The sequence below is a fragment of the Leucoraja erinacea genome, chromosome 8 (genome assembly GCF_028641065.1).
Source record: "Leucoraja erinacea ecotype New England chromosome 8, Leri_hhj_1, whole genome shotgun sequence".
In the NCBI taxonomy this organism is placed as follows: Eukaryota; Metazoa; Chordata; class Chondrichthyes; order Rajiformes; family Rajidae; genus Leucoraja; species Leucoraja erinaceus.
The window spans coordinates 69,111,438-69,127,427 of NC_073384.1; the positions used below are offsets into that span (position 1 = coordinate 69,111,438).

The window sequence follows — 15,990 nt, forward strand, 5'->3', positions numbered from 1 at the left end:
TGATTATAGGGTTAGATTCATAATTCTGTTAGTTCATAATTCTGTTGATTCTTGTTAAGGAATAAAATGTTTATAAACACACATACATGAAAATTATATAAATGTATATAACACACACAATTATATTTCTTCTAATCCAATAATGAACTTTATTTCAGACTAGACAAGGGACATTAAATAAGAAACATTGTAAATAAGAAACATTGTCTTGGGGCACTCTCTCTCCTCGCTGCCCCGGGCCCCGCACTCCCTCTCCCCGCTGCCCCGGACCCCGCACTCTCTCTCCCCGCTGCCCCGGACCCCGCACTCTCTCTCCCCGCTGCCCCGGGCTGCACCCCCCGCACTCTCTCTCCCCGCTGCCCCGGGCCCCGCACTCCTTCTCCCCCTTGCCCCGGACCCCGCACTCTCTCTCCCCGCTGCCCCGTGCCCCGCACTCCCTCTCCCCGCTGCCCCGGACCCCGCACTCTCTCTCCCCGCTGCCCCGGGCCCCACACTCTCTCTCCCCGCTGCCCCGGGCCCCGCACTCTCTCTCCCCGCTGCCCCGGGCCCCGCACTCCCTCTCCCCGCTGCCCCGGGCTGCCCCGCACTCTCTCTCTGCCCTGGACCCCGCACTCTCTCCCCGCTGCCCCGGGCCCCGCACTCTCTCTCCCCGCTGCCCCGGGCCCCGCACTCCTTCTCCTCGCTGCGGATCCAATCTTTGGCCGGAAGCAAGAAGGCGGGAGCAAGAAAGCGGAGCAAGATGGCGGAACAAGATGGCGGAGTCAGGTTGCTAAAATGTGTCCTATAATCACCCATGAAACCGCCCATGAGCGTACCTCACTTTTGCGTGAGAGTAACCAATCTTGCTTCGCTATAAGATCTTTGGTCCTGCCCATATTAGACTTCCCAAAATGCAACACCTCGGAGTTCTCTGTGTTAAATTCCATCAACCATTCCTCAGCCCACCTAGCCAATCGATCAAGATCCTGCTGCAATTTTTCACAACCATCTTCACTGTCTGCTAAACCACCCACTTTTGTATCATCAACAAATTTGCTAATCTTGCCCTGTATGTTCTCATCCAAATCATTGATGCAGATGACAAACAGTAATGGGCCCAGCACCAAACCCTGAGGCACACCACCAGTCACAGACCTCCAGTCCGAGAAGCGACCTTCCACCATCGCCCTCTGCTTCCTTCCATAAAGCCAATTTTCTATCCAATCAGCTAACTCTCCTTCTTGAATAGAGGCGCTACATTTGCCACCGTCAAATTCTTGATGTATTTAGCCACAGTCTCTCCTGTATTTAAAGAAGACTCGTAAATTTCAACCAGGGCTCCCGCAATTTCCTCTCTAGTTTCCCACAATGTCCTGGGATATATCTGATCAGGCCCTGGAGATTTGTCTACCTTCATACACGATAGTACCTTCAGCACCTCTGACCGTAACACTGACTGCTCTCAAGACACTTCCATTGACTGCCCTAAGTTCCTCCATCCTCCTGTCTTTCTCCTCGGTAAATACAGAGGAGAAATACTCATTGAGGGCCTTGTCCATCTCCTGTGGCTCCACCGAGATGACCGCTTTAATTCCTGAGGGTTCCCACTCTCTCTCTCTCTAGTTACCATTTTCCCCCTTATGTCATTATAAAATCTCCTGGGTTAAAAAAAAACAACTTGTAAGCGAAAAGAGGCAGGACAAATCACAGCCGGCAATAGATAACCTTGGGCAAGGGAGTTCCCTGATAGGAAGATTTTTGGATAAAGGTTAGATATAGAAGCAGGTGTGAGCCCAAGAGCGATACATAATAAGCGAGTTCGGCATTCCGAAAAATGCAAGGAATCATGGGATTTGTCAAAGGTCATTCACCATAAAGAAAAAGGGAACAAAGCGGTGACTGAACAAACTGTGTATAAATTCGTATCTTTATTCATTAATCATGTCTTAAATGGCCTCCCCTTTATTCCCAGACTGTGGCCCCTGGTTCTGGACTCGCCCAACATTGGGAACATTTTTCCTGCATCTAGCTTGTCCAGTCCTTTTATAATTTTATATGTTTCTATAAGATCCTCCCTCATCCTTCCAAACCAGCCCATCCTTCTAAAAAGCCTAGTCTTTTCAATCTTTCCTCATATGACAGTCCCACCATCCCAGGGATCAATCTCGTGAACCTACACTGCACTGCCTCAATCACAAGGATGTCCTTCCTCAAATTAGGAGACCAAAACTGTACACAATACTCCAGATGTGGTTTTACCAGAGCCCTATACAACTGCAGAAGAACCTCTTTACTCCTATACTGAAATCTTCTTGTTATGAAGGCCAACATTCTATTAGCTATCTTCACTGCCTGCTGTACCTGCACGCCAACTTTCAGTGACCGGTGTATAGTATATCTTTATTGTCATTTTCCCGAGTACTCGCATACCCAGAGGAAACAAATAAACGTTGCTCAACCAGTGTCCATTCAGTGTGCAGTAAAAAATAAATAGAAATAAAAATACATATATCATGAACAAATTATACACTCTACTCTCTACTAAATATCAACAGGCGTTCCGATCCGACAGTGGCTCTGCTGCAGTGTGTCCAGGTTGGTGGTTGGTGCGCGATACTTTGGCAGGGGGCAAAGTCCGTTTATCAGTCTTATAGCCTGCGGGAAGAAGCTGAGGAGCATCCTGCTGGTTTTGCAGCTAATGCTCCTGTACCTCTTCCCAGATGGCAGGATGGAGAATATGTGATGCGATGGGTGGTAGGGGCCTTTGATGATGGAGATGGCTCTGCTGATACATCTCTTCCTGTATATGTCCATCAGGAAAGGGAGTGGAGCACCAATAATCCTGCTGGCGGTCTTCACAATCCTGTCTAGTGTGTGCTGTTCGTACGCCTTGCAGCTGCCGAACCAGGAATTGATGCCGTAAGTTAATGTGCTCTCGATTGTCCCCCTATAAAAAGTTTGTAGGTGTGTAATGGGGAGACCTGCTTTCCGTAGTCTTCAGAGAGGGTGTTGTCGCTGCTGGGCTCTCTTGACCAGTGCTGTGGTGTTGGTCTTGGACGTCAGGTCATCTGACAGGTGGAGTCCTAGGAACTTCACGCTGCTGACCCTTTCCACATCAGCTCCATCGATGTGCAGAGGTGTATGGTGTTGTTTTCCCGCCCTCCTGAAGTCAACTTCCATCTCCTTAGTTTTTCCCACGTTGAGAATGAGGTTGTGGGATTTGCACCATCCTGTGAGCAGCTCCACCTCCATCCTGTACGCCGACTCATCATTGTCACTGATGAGACCCACCACTGTTGTGTCATCAGCGAACTTGTTGATGAAGTTGTTGTTGAGTCTAGCAGTACAGTCGTGTGTAAGCAGACTAAACAGCAGGGGGCTTAGGACACAGCCTTGGGGTGAGCCAGTGCTCACGGCTATGGTTTTTGATGTCCTACTGCCCACCCTGACTGTCTGCTGCCGTTGCGATAGAAAGTTCAGGACCCAGTTACATGTGCCAGCATCAACCCCCAATAGCTCCAACTTCTCCACCAGCTGCTGCGGAATGATTGTGTTAAAAGCAGAGCTGAAGTCTATGAAGAGGATCCTGGCATAAGTATTTTTCCGATCAAGGTGTGACAGTACGAGGTTCAGTGTTGTTGAGACTGCGTCCTCTGTGGATCGGTTGGCTCTGTAGGCGAACTGCAGTGGGTCTAGGTCGGCAGGTAGACTATTTTTGATATGCTGCATAACCAGTCGCTCAAAACACTTAATTACTATGGGTGTTAGAGCCACTGGTCGAAAGTCATTATGGCAGGCTGGGTTTGGTTTCTTCGGGACAGGGACGATGGTGGCACTCTTAAGACAGTTGGGCACTACTGCCTGGCTGAGTGAGATGTTAAAAATGTCTGTGAAGACATCTTTCAGTTGCTCGGCACAGTCTCTTAAAACGCATCCAGGAATGTTGTCCGGCCCTGCAGCTTTGCGTGGATTGACGCTGGCAAAGGCCTTTTTAACTCCGGCTGCGGACAGCCTGAGCGACTGGTCACTGGGAGATGGCAGTAGTGCACGTGTCTGGGTGCTGTTTTTAACCTCAAACCGTGCGTAGAACTCGTTCAGTTCATCTGGTAGAGAGGGGTCGTTTTGGCATATCTGCTGCAGGGGGGGGGGGGGGGGGGGGGGCTTGTAGTCAGTGATGGTATGAAATCCCTGCCACAAGGGACGTGTGTCTTTGACATTTGCGAAGTGGCTATTAAGTTTTTGTCCATACAGCCTCTTCGCTTCCCTGATCCCCTGGGATAGGTTACTCCTTGCCAGTTTGTATGCTGCATTGTCCCCGGTGTACAAGGACACCTAGGTCTCGCTGTACCTCCCCCTTACCCAACCTAACCCCATTGAGATAATAATCTGCCCCCTTGTTTTTGCCACCAACGTGGATAACTTCATTAAATATGAATGCAAAGAAAATGAGTAAACAAAATAAATTGGAACACAAGGAACTGCAGATGTTGGAATCCTGAGCAAAGTACAAAATGCTGGAGCAATTCAGCGGGTCGGGCAGCATCTGTAAGGAGATGTAAGGACCCTTGGGTATTTGAAAATTGTGTTTCCCAATTAAATCAATGCAATGTTAAGGATCTTACTTACTCAAAGAGATCTCTGGTTAGCAAACCTGGAAGATCATACTCGACAGGTAACTCGTAGCTATGCCACAAGACAGCAGCGACACAGTGCAGGTGAGATGGCGATGGCATAAGGAGGCCATATTCACGCGTTATGTTCTCAGTATTTACAGCCGCAACGTGACCACTTCTCTTCAGTGCAGCTACTCCAGCAGAGTCATAAACCCATTTTAACAATGCCTGAATCCTGAAATGGAAAGATACATGGCAGCTCAGTGAACATTATAACACAAATTCAATACATATCCCTTTTTCAAAAAAAAAAGCTGTAAACTGAAGAACACAAGGATTTCCACCATTAAATCATGAACTCTCCATTTATTGCTCAACTGACAATTGTGTCCACACATGAATTCAGGTCAAGTTCCAACCTGACATTGGATAAGACAAGTCAATGGCGCCCGAGCGACTGTGTGTGTGTGTGCTGGTCACATCTGCAATCACGCAGTACAATTACTTCACTCTTTTAAACCTCTCCTCCAACAGTACCATTTCTTCCTTTAACTATGCCACTAGAGGACGGAGCTGAGCTACTATCTACCTCTCACTGGAGATCCTCGGCCTATCTTTAATTAGATATTACTGGACATTGTCTTGCACTAAACTTTATTCCATTTACCATATATCTGTACACTGTAGGTATGTTACAAAACCTACCTGAATCGTGGCTGAGCATCTGCCCTACCCCGTGTGTGTGATTTTGGCGCTGTTTAGAGGGGGCGGGTTTAAAATGCGATTTTTACTAGGCTGTTGCAATCGAAAATGTTCAGCCTAGTAAATCATTAACGGAAAATCGCTGAAAGACCCCGTCGCAAAAGGTATTATTAGTTTTTATGGCCTTGTATAATAGTTATAGTAGTTTTAAAATCACTCTCTAAACTCGCATCATCTCGCAGCCCCAGGGTTTTATAAAGCAAACAATTAAAGGTATGTACCTTATTTTTACATTAAATGGGGCTTCTTAAGAACCTGTATGTAAAGTTTTCTATAGTGAGTAGTGCATTTTGGGCTTTTTATATCCCGCAGTATTTTTCTGGGGGCATTCCAGCGCGATGTCAACGAGGGTTCAATTAGAACACTAAATTCATTTATTTACAGCAATTGAACACTAAATTCCTTCCATTTGGCCTATAAATTGATGTAAATGAGATTTAAAAATCATGTTTTATTGTGAATTATTTGTGAATATTATTTGGACACTTGGGCTATTTAAAAATGTTAATCATTTATTAAGAAATGGATAGATGTTTAGATCTAGTAATTGAAGTTTGAAATCAGCTACAATTGCTAACTAATTATATGCTTTAATTTCAGGCCATCCAAGTAAGATTATTTTATATTTGTTTCAGAATGCTTCAATCTATGATAACTGAAAATGTCATTCAGTTCTCTTAATTTTTAAGAAGGTTATGGGCTTTTGACTGTCCACGATCACAGCTTTTTTGTTATGTCCATGGAAAATCAATAGGGAACAAGATGCTAATTTCCTAGTATGAAAATGGCCATAACTTTTTTATTACTTGAGATATGAAAGTAAATTAGGTGTCAAATTAAACTTATTGTTATGCTTTATCTCATTGGATAAATTGCAGGCTTGATTTTTTAAATCTCAAAATTTTGTAACATTGCTATACACTGTGGATGACTCGATCGTTGATTATGAATAATCTTTCCACTAACTGGTTAGCATGCAGCAAAAGCTATTCACTATAACTCGGTACACGTGACAATAAAATAAACCAAATTAAACATAGACACTGATCAATAACTCCTGGGCAAGCAATTGAAAGAGGAAAATGGCACCATGGGGGTGACATGGTGGCACAGCTGGTAGAGCCTCTGCCTCACAGCGCCAGAGACCCGGGTTCCATCCTGATCTTGGGCGTCTGTGTGGCATTTCTATGTTCTCCCTGTGACCGTGTGGGTTTCTTCATGGTGCTCGATTCCTCCCACATCCCAAAGACGTACATGTTTGTAGATTAACAGGCCTCTCCAAATTGACCTGCGTGTGTTGGGAGTATCATAATTAGAATGACACAATGTAGAAACAGGCCCTTCGGTCCAACTTGTCCACACTAACCAACATGTCCCACACACACTAGTCCCATCTGGTCCATATCTCTACAAACCTGTCCTATCCATGTACCTATCTAACTGTTTCTTAAATGTTGGGAGAGTCCCAGCCTCAACTACCTCCTCTGGCAGCTTGTTCCCCCTCGGATTCCTATTAAATCTTTTCCGCTTCACCTTAAACCTATGTCCTCTGGTCCTCGATTCACCTACTCTGAGCAAGAACCTCTGTGCATCTACCCAATCTATTCCTCTCACGATTTCATACAGCTTAATAAGATCACCCCTGATCCTCCTGCGCTCCGAGGAATGGAGTCCCAGCTTACTCAACCTCTCCCCATAGCTCAGACCCTCTAGTCCTGGCAACATCCTTGAAAATCTTCTCTGTATCCTTTCCAGCTTGACGACATCTTGCCTAACATGGTGCCCAGAACTGAACACAATATTCTAAATGCGGCCTCACCAACGTCTTATACAACTGCAACATAGAAACATAGAAAATAGGTGCAGGAGTAGGCCAATTGGCCCTTCGAGCCTGTACCGCCATTCAATATGATCATCGCTGATCATCCAACTCAGTGGCTGATCATCCAACTCAGACCTCCCAACTTCTATACTGATGAAGGCCAATGTGCCAAAAGCATTTTTGAACACCCAATCTACCTGTGATCACCTTCAAGGAACCATGCACCTATACTCCTAGATCCCTCTGCTCTACTACACTCCCCAGAGCCCTACCATCCACTGTCTAGGTCCTGCCTATGCTAGACTCCACCTTCCTACACACACCTGAGTGGATGAGAAAAGTGGGATGACATAGAATTAGTGTGAACAGGTTATTGATGGTCGGCCTAGACTCGATGGGCCAAAGGGCCTGTTTCCATGCTTTAGAATAAACTATGGCAATAAACTATGGCAAAATCAGTATGATCCCATAACTCATAGACACAGATGTTGGAAATGATCTTGGTGTCTCTGCCTCAGATGATTCAATCTAAACCAATCATGCATTATTTCAAAAGCTACCAGCTCACGGGTAGAAGCAGGTCGAGCACATAATACCCATCCTGGTGCTTTATAAAGTCTGGATATAACACTGGATAAAGTCTACACTAATATGGCTGAAGCTTACAAAGCCATCCCCCTCCCCCACCTTGGTCAGTCTGATCACCTCTCATTGTTCCTGCTCCCTAAGTACTCCCCACTCATCAGACGGGTTAAACCCACTGTGAGGACAGTTAAAGTCTGGTCAGAGGAAGCGGACTCCACACTTCAGCAGTGTTTTGGAAACACTGACTGGAAGGCGTTTGCAGCCCAGGCCACCCTTGACTCCCACACGGACATTGATTCCTACACATCCTCTGTTCTGGACTTTATAAACTCCACCATCAATAGTGTCACCTCCCTCAAACGGGTGACCATATTCCCGAATCAGAAGCCATGGATGAACAGCGAGGTCAGGCTACTGCTGAAAGCACGGGACACCGCTTTCAGGTCAGGCGATGCTCGAGCCTACAGTTCATCCAGGGCTAACCTGAAGAGGGGCATCAAGAAGGCCAAGCACTGCCATAAGCTCAGGATTGAGGAGCACTTCAACAACAACTCCGACCCCCGACGCATGTGGCAAGGCATCCAGGCCATCACGGACTATAGACCCACCAACATCACCCCCACATCCAGCGACGCCTCCTTCCTTGAGGAGCTTAACCACTTCTATGGCCGCTTCGACAGGGACAATCTAGAGACAGCCATCAAGGCTGTGCTCCCTGCTGATCACCAACCCCTCACACTCACCCCCTATGACGTGTACGTGGCACTGAGTAGGACTAATGCACGTAAAGCTGCTGGCCCTGACGGCATCCCCGGGCGCGTGCTCAGGGCCTGTGCTGCGCAGCTGACAGACGTCTGGACTGACATCTTCAACCTGTCACTTGCCCAAGCAGTTGTCCCCACTTGCCTTAAAACCACCTCCATCGTGCCGGTGCCAAAACACTCCACTGCGGCAAGCCTCAATGACTTCCGCCCAGTTGCACTTACCCCCATCATCACTAAGTGCTTCGAGAGGCTGGTCCTGGCACACCTCAAAGGCTGCCTACCCCCCACACTGGATCCCTATCGGTTTGCCTACCGCAAGAATAGGAGTATGGAGGATGCCATCTCAACAGCACTTCACTCGGCCCTCTCCCACCTCGACAACAGAGACACTTACGTAAGAATGCTGTTCATCGATTACAGCTCAGCATTCAACACCATTATACCATCAAAACTGATCACCAAACTCGGTAACCTGGGCATCGACCCCTCACTCTGCAACTGGATACTGTACTTTCTAACCAACAGACCCCAGTCTGTGAGGTTAGACAAACACACCTCTTCAACCCTCACCCTGAACACCGGCGTTCCTCAGGGCTGTGTGCTGAGCCCCCTCCTCTACTCCCTCTTCACCTACGACTGCACACCTGTACATGGTACTAACACCATCATCAAGTATGCAGATGATACAACGGTGATTGGCCTCATCAATGAGTCGGCCTATACGGAGGAGGTCCAGCTCCTAGCAGCATGGTGCGCTGACAACAACCTGGCCCTTAACTCCAAGAAGACCAAGGAGCTCATTGTAGACTTCAGGCAGTCTAGGGGCGGCACGCACACCCCCATCCATATCAACGGGACGGAGGTGGAACGTGTTTCCAGCTTCAGGTTCCTGGGGGTCAACATCTCCGATGACCTCTCTTGGACCCACAATACCTCAACTCTGGTCAAGAAGGCTCACCAGCGTCTCTTCTTCCTGAGGAGACTGAAGAAGGTCCATCTGTCTCCTCAGATCCTGGTGAACTTCTACCGCTGCAACATCGAGAGCATCCTTACCAACTGTATCACAGTATGGTATGGCAACTGCTCTGTCTCCGACCGGAAAGCACTGCAGAGGGTGGTGAAAATTGCCCAACGCATCACCGGTTCCTCGCTCCCCTCCATTGAGTCATTCCAAAGCAAGCGTTGTCTGCGGAGGGCGCTCAGCATCGCCAAGGACTGCTCTCACTCCAACCATGGACTGTTTACCCTCCTACCATCCGGGAGGCGCTACGGGTCTCTCCGTTGCCGGACCAGCAGGTCCAGGAACAGCTATTTCCCAGCGGCTGTCACACTACTCAACAATGTACCTCGGTGACTGCCAGTCACCCCCCCCCGCCCCGGACACTCCTCCCACAGGAAAAATAAGTCTATGACTGTATGCATGTAAATAGATTTATTTATTGAAATCATATTCTATGTCGCTCTTCCAGGGAGATGCTAACTGCATTTCGTTGTCTCTGTACTGAATCTGAATCTGAATCTTTACATGAATAAATTAAAGCTCTTTTTTGATTTATTTTCTATCTCCTACTGGTAAAATTGCATAGCTAAATATCAAAATCTTGTCTGTTTCATATAAACCAAAGCAGCATCATAAAATGTTCCGTAACACATCAGCTCTCCTCTGCTCCAAACAAAAGCCCCTTTGCCAAGGCCAGCAGCTGCAATACAGGCATCAGTAGCATGCTAACACAATGCAAACTACTGCCTGTCTGTCCCCAAGTTGTTTTTGAAGTGCATAGTTAAATTAATTCACATTTTCAATTACATTCATTCATTAAAACTTAAAGTGCTTGAGAATCCACTAATGATCACTGAGCCTGACAAGATGGTACAATAGATTACTCATTGTTAACTTCTACTGACCATACACAGGATACTTCATTGGCTATTTGACAATCGGGCACTAAGAAATCTCACCTGGAAAAGCTGCTGTGGAGTGTTTACATTGCAGTAAAGTGGCAGTAAAAAGACACATCCACTACATGGCCATTTTTGGTGAGATAAATTATCCTTAACAAATTTTGCCTGTTGTAGAAAGGCATGGATAGCTTAGACTATTATAAATTAAAATTTCCCAAAGAATAACTTAAAAAGTGAAGCAGATCTTTACAACAAGATCCTACAATAAGATGCATTACCTGTCTTTAGTACCAGGATCCTGAGTTGTTCCCAGCTGATACAAGATGTCAATTGTTGAATCAGAAGAAAGACCATTTAGTCGCCCAAAAAGCAAAGGACTGTTTAAATCTGGTTGGACACAAAGTTAAAGCATGATCAGTTATTTTGGGAAATTAATGAGGAACATGGAGAAAAATATTGAGCATTACCATCTTCCCAACATGTCTCCCGAATTAATACCTTATTTTGTATTTAATGGTGACCATACGAAATTCATCTATTTCAGAATAAGATTCAACCATTTTACCTGTCATTCTGTCATTAACAACAACTCTAAATCTACGCCCATTTTGCTTCGTATGGCTGTTAATCAAATGAGGCACTTGCCGACTTACTGTTAACAAATACGTGATTAACACATTGAAAAAATATAGTTGTCCAACCTTCTCTTCATCTGTAAGTTTTGATTATTGATTCACCTTTTAGAGTTGATTAACTGAAAAGCTGACAATATCCCTACATCACAGTACAGCATGGAGACAGGCCCTTTCAGGCCTCCTCATTCTTGCACATTAGCTTCCGTATCCACACTGTTCACATCAGCCTGTGTGTGGTTTGTATCCTTATGTCTTTTCTATTCAAGTGCCTGTCCAAATGCTTTAAAAAAAGTTATAGTTGTATCTCAATTTACCATCTCCTCTAGCAGCCCTAAATAACCATGAAACATGTACCCCTCAAATCTTTCTCCTCCCTCATAGTAAACCTAGGCCCTCTGGTTCTACAATCACCTGCCCTGCAATAAAGGACTATCTCTATCCTATGTTCCTCATCATTTTATTAACATCTAAGGTCACCCCCTGCCCCCTAAGGCCCAGCTTATACATTTTCCTATTGTAACAAAAGTCCTCCTTCCAGGCGCCATTCTGGTGAATCTCTTTTGACCTTTCTTTTGCTATCACAACCTTCCTACTGTGTGGCAATCAGAACTGTACACCATACCCCAAATGCTACCCAACTGATGTTTTTGTTCAACTGCAAAATAACAGCCCATCCCTTTTGTCATCTTCACTCTCCCATGTTGCTACTTTGAGCAAATGATGGTCTTGCACCACAAGATCCCTCTGTATATCAACGCTAAGGGAATTGCCATTGATTTCACAGGTCCTACCAGAATTCGAATCCCCAAAGTGCATTACATACCTGTCTGGATTAAATTCTACCAGCCATCACTAGATCCAATTTGCCAATCTAATGCCTATCGTATCCTGAGACTATCTACAACTCCACATGTCTGTATAATCTGCAAATTTCGTAATCCAACTATTCTCAACCAAGACAATACTATAGTATAAACAAAAATCCAAGCATTGATTCTTGCAGTACATCGCTTGTTACATACTTCCAGTTACAAAAACCTCATCCACTGGTACCCTCTGCATCCAAATCAGAGGGTTGACTCCAGTTTGTCAACACAGCTCAGATCCCTTGCCCTGTGGACGAGCCTATCATGCAGAATCTTGTCAAAGGCCTTACTGAAGTGCACGTCTATAGCTCTGCCTTCACCCATTTTCTTTGTGACCTTAGTTTCACGCTGAGTAACCTTTACCTGTTGGGTCAGTGCCTGAAGCTGCACAATTCCTGAGAAGGATGTCAATCAGCTTCAGACCAATCCTGGTCGACTGCAAGCCGATCTTGACCAAGACAGCTTCAATATTTGGTGAATGCATGCCACAATACGGAGACATGAGGAGAGCGGCACAGGTCTGCAGTAGGTTAGCAGTCGGAGCTGCTGCACAGGCCATCATCGCCTCCAGTTCACTGATGTGGGTTAAGCAATGATGAAGGAGTCGCATCCATCCAATGCTGAAAACACAAGTGAACACTTCTGTAATATTATCCAAGTTAAGTTTGAAAAGATTAGAGGTTATTTCTCCCTCTGCCCCGTTTAATATTCTCTATTCTCATTTCAAGCAGCCACTTTACTCCTGCACATCTTTATTGCTTGCTGGTAGTCAGTCTGAAGGGTCTCGACCCGAAACGTCACCCATTCCTTCTCTGCTGCCTGTCCCGATGAGTCACTCCAGCATTTTGAGTCCAGCTTCTATTTAAACCAGCATCTGCAGTTCTTTCCTACACATTATTACTTGCTGAACTGGCAATGATTCTCAAGGGTAGACAGTGAGCAAAAAACACAAATAATACTCACTGTACTGGCTGATGCTCTCCTCTTATGATATTCACATACTTTACCTGCACCCTGCACTAATTGTTCAGAGACCAGATGTAGCTGATGTTTGCCTTCTGAAGTTAACAGCAATACATCACTGCTAACTAACTAAGCTTAATTACCCATTGACATCAAAGATTTAAACTAGAATATTCCAAATTCATTTGCTTATTCATTTGCTTACTATGGTTTCATGAGAACCACCAAGCCACAGAAAAAAATATATACCGGAGAAAATCAAGTATTTAGGGTAAAGAATTAAACATGTTTGTAGAATACTAAATTTACAAATGTCATAAGTCATAAGGAATAGGAGTAGGATTAAGTCTACTCCACCATTCAATCATGGCTGATCTATCTTTCCCTCCTAACCCCATTCCCCTGCCTTCTCCCGAGAACATCTGACATTTCTACTAATCAAGTAATGTACCTGTTGCATCACATTTCTGGATGATTGGAGACACTTATCTGTGCTAAGTTATAACTTTTATCTCAAGCAATAACTCTCTAAATTGACAGGCCATTTTAATTTACTGCAAAATATTAGAGTTTATGCAACATTTGTGGAGATTTCTACATGCTTAAAAGTAAATGAATGTAAAAACTGACTTGAACTTGTTTATGCCATTATTGTACATTTCACAACTGTAACAAAAGCATTGTTCATGGCTTATGCAGACCAGCCACATACTGACTGCCGATTAACTGATGCTGCTTCCCACCAACGAGCCCAGTCATGGTGGAAATCACAGACCTTTTTCTGCATCTCTCTTTCATAGCTACTCCTCTTTTGAGCCTTGTTCCATTCACCTTACAATCCCAACAGTATTTCGCTTCGGCAGCCAACAACCCAGTGGTATGAATATTGATTTGTCTCAGTTCAAGTAACCTTGCATCCCCTCTCTTTCTCCATCCTTCCCCACCCATGTCATTGCACTAGCTTCAGTCATCTTGTTGAGTCTCATTGTCGTTTTCACCTCGCACACAGCTAACAATGGTAGACAAAAGTGCTGGAGAAACTCAGCGGGTGCAGCAGCATCTATGGAGCGAAGGAAATAGGCAATGTTTCGGGCCAAAACATTGCCTATTTCCTTCGCTCCATAGATGCTGCTGCACCCGCTGAGTTTCTCCAGCACTTTTGTCTGCCTTCGATTTTCCAGCATCTGCAGTTCCTTCTTAAACACAGCTAACAATGGCCTGTTTCCTTTATCATCATTACTTTTTTGCATATTTTTCCATTCATTTGTTCTAAATCTCTACATCACCGTCGATATCTCTCATTTCACTTTCCCCTGACTCCCAGTCTGAAGAAGGGCCTCAACCTGAAACATCACCTATTCCTTTTCTCCAGCTTTTTGTGTCTATCTTCTGTTCAATACTAGTTCTCTTAACAGCCACCAAGCTCTTTCCTCCCCAACTGTCAGGGTATTAAGCAGACAATATTCTTTTGTAGGTTACACAAAAAAGCTGGAGAAACTCAGCGGGTGCAGCAGCATCTATGGAGCGAAGGAAATAGGCAACGTTTCGGGCCGAAACCCTTCTTCAGGGTTTACACCCTTTGTGTAACCTTCGATTCTCCAGCATCTGCAGTTCCCTCTTAAACAATATTCTTTTGTATATCGTTCTCCCTTTTTATTTCTCAAACCACTCATCTGAGAAACTCCTCTTCCTTCAGAGTTCAGCAGCAGTAGCGACTCGCTGTATTTATTTTCACTTCTTCAAATGTGACCGAGCTCGTAAACCCATTCCTTCAACATGAACACTCCAGCCCACATTCATGGCTTCCCAGTTCATATTTCCTACCACTTACATTCCCCATATCCTTCTGCTGTTGGGGAAACATTCCTTGAAGCCAGTCTGAATACATGCTAACTCCTGTGAACTTTGGTACTCAGATTAAGTCTACAACCTTACCTGGTTTTGGAAACTTGGTCCTCAGAAGGGAGAAAAGGGTTATTCACAGTTGCAGATGAAGTGCTGCCAAAGGCTGTGAGGCCCAACAGTTTAATCTGGGACAGGCCTAGTGTGCTGGCATCTCGTGGGCGATGCAGTCGGAGACAGACAGCTGATGCCACCTCAGCTTTGACCAGCTGCATTTTTATGTAAGTCAGTCCACTGGTAATAACGGGGGTAGAAAGGGGCAACATGTTCACTCCATCCGCACTGATCTCAACTGACACTGAAGAAGGACATGCTGCAAAAGAGAAAGTAGAATCAATATTTACTTTTAAACACCTAGCTAGCTGCACAATCTGTGATTTCAGTTACTATGGGTCAAACACATTTCAAGTTAGAAGATTACCAGCATGATATTTCACCAAATATTTGATGACCAAAAATGTACTTCAGTGACTTCCCAAATTGTGTCATTCATTTGCAACTCTATCACCTCTCCAATGCGAGGTGGAGCGCGTCTCCAACTACAAATTCCTCGGGCTACACATCTTGGAGGATCTGTCCTGGTCCAAAAATACCACCAACCTGATCAAAAAGGTGCAGCCAGCACCTTTACTTCCTGAGGAGGCTCAAGAAAGCTCACCTGTCCCCCCAGATCCTGACCAACTTTTACCGCTGTACCATCGAAAGCATCCTGACCACCTGCTCCACGGTATGGTACAGCAGTTGCACCGCAGCGGATAGGAAGGCACTACAACGGGTGGTGAAAACCGCTCAGCACATCATCGGTGCCCCGCTCCCTGCCATGGATGCCCTCCACCGAAAACGGTGTCGGAGACGAGCCAGGAAGATCATCAAGGACCCCTCTCACCCTAACCATGGACTATTTGCCCTCCTCCCAACAGGGAGGCGGTACAGGAGCCTCAGGCCTCGAACAAGCAGGATGAGGTACAGCTTTTTCAACAACACACTTGCATTGCTGAACTCGGAGTCCCGTCGCTAGATATCTTTGGTCTCTACATCCACATTGTTAACCAGTACTCTTCTTACTCTAATGTATGCTTGTTCTGTACTTTTTTTATTCCTATCTTGCACTATGACCGACGCTAAACTGCATTCCGTTGTACCTATACTTGTATCTGTGACAATAAAGTTGAATTGAATTGAATTGAATGTGTGAGA

General features: G+C 45.4%; 1 protein-coding gene across 1 annotated transcript in view; it reads right to left on the minus strand.

The window, feature by feature from the left end:
- birc6 (baculoviral IAP repeat containing 6) overlaps positions 1-15,990 on the minus strand; it is a 348,945-nt gene that overhangs the window by 154,403 nt on the left and 178,552 nt on the right. Inside the window, 4 exon segments of the mRNA XM_055639933.1 lie at positions 4,606-4,827; positions 10,706-10,814; positions 12,292-12,548; positions 14,827-15,106. Coding sequence (XP_055495908.1) covers positions 4,606-4,827; positions 10,706-10,814; positions 12,292-12,548; positions 14,827-15,106 — 868 coding nt within the window.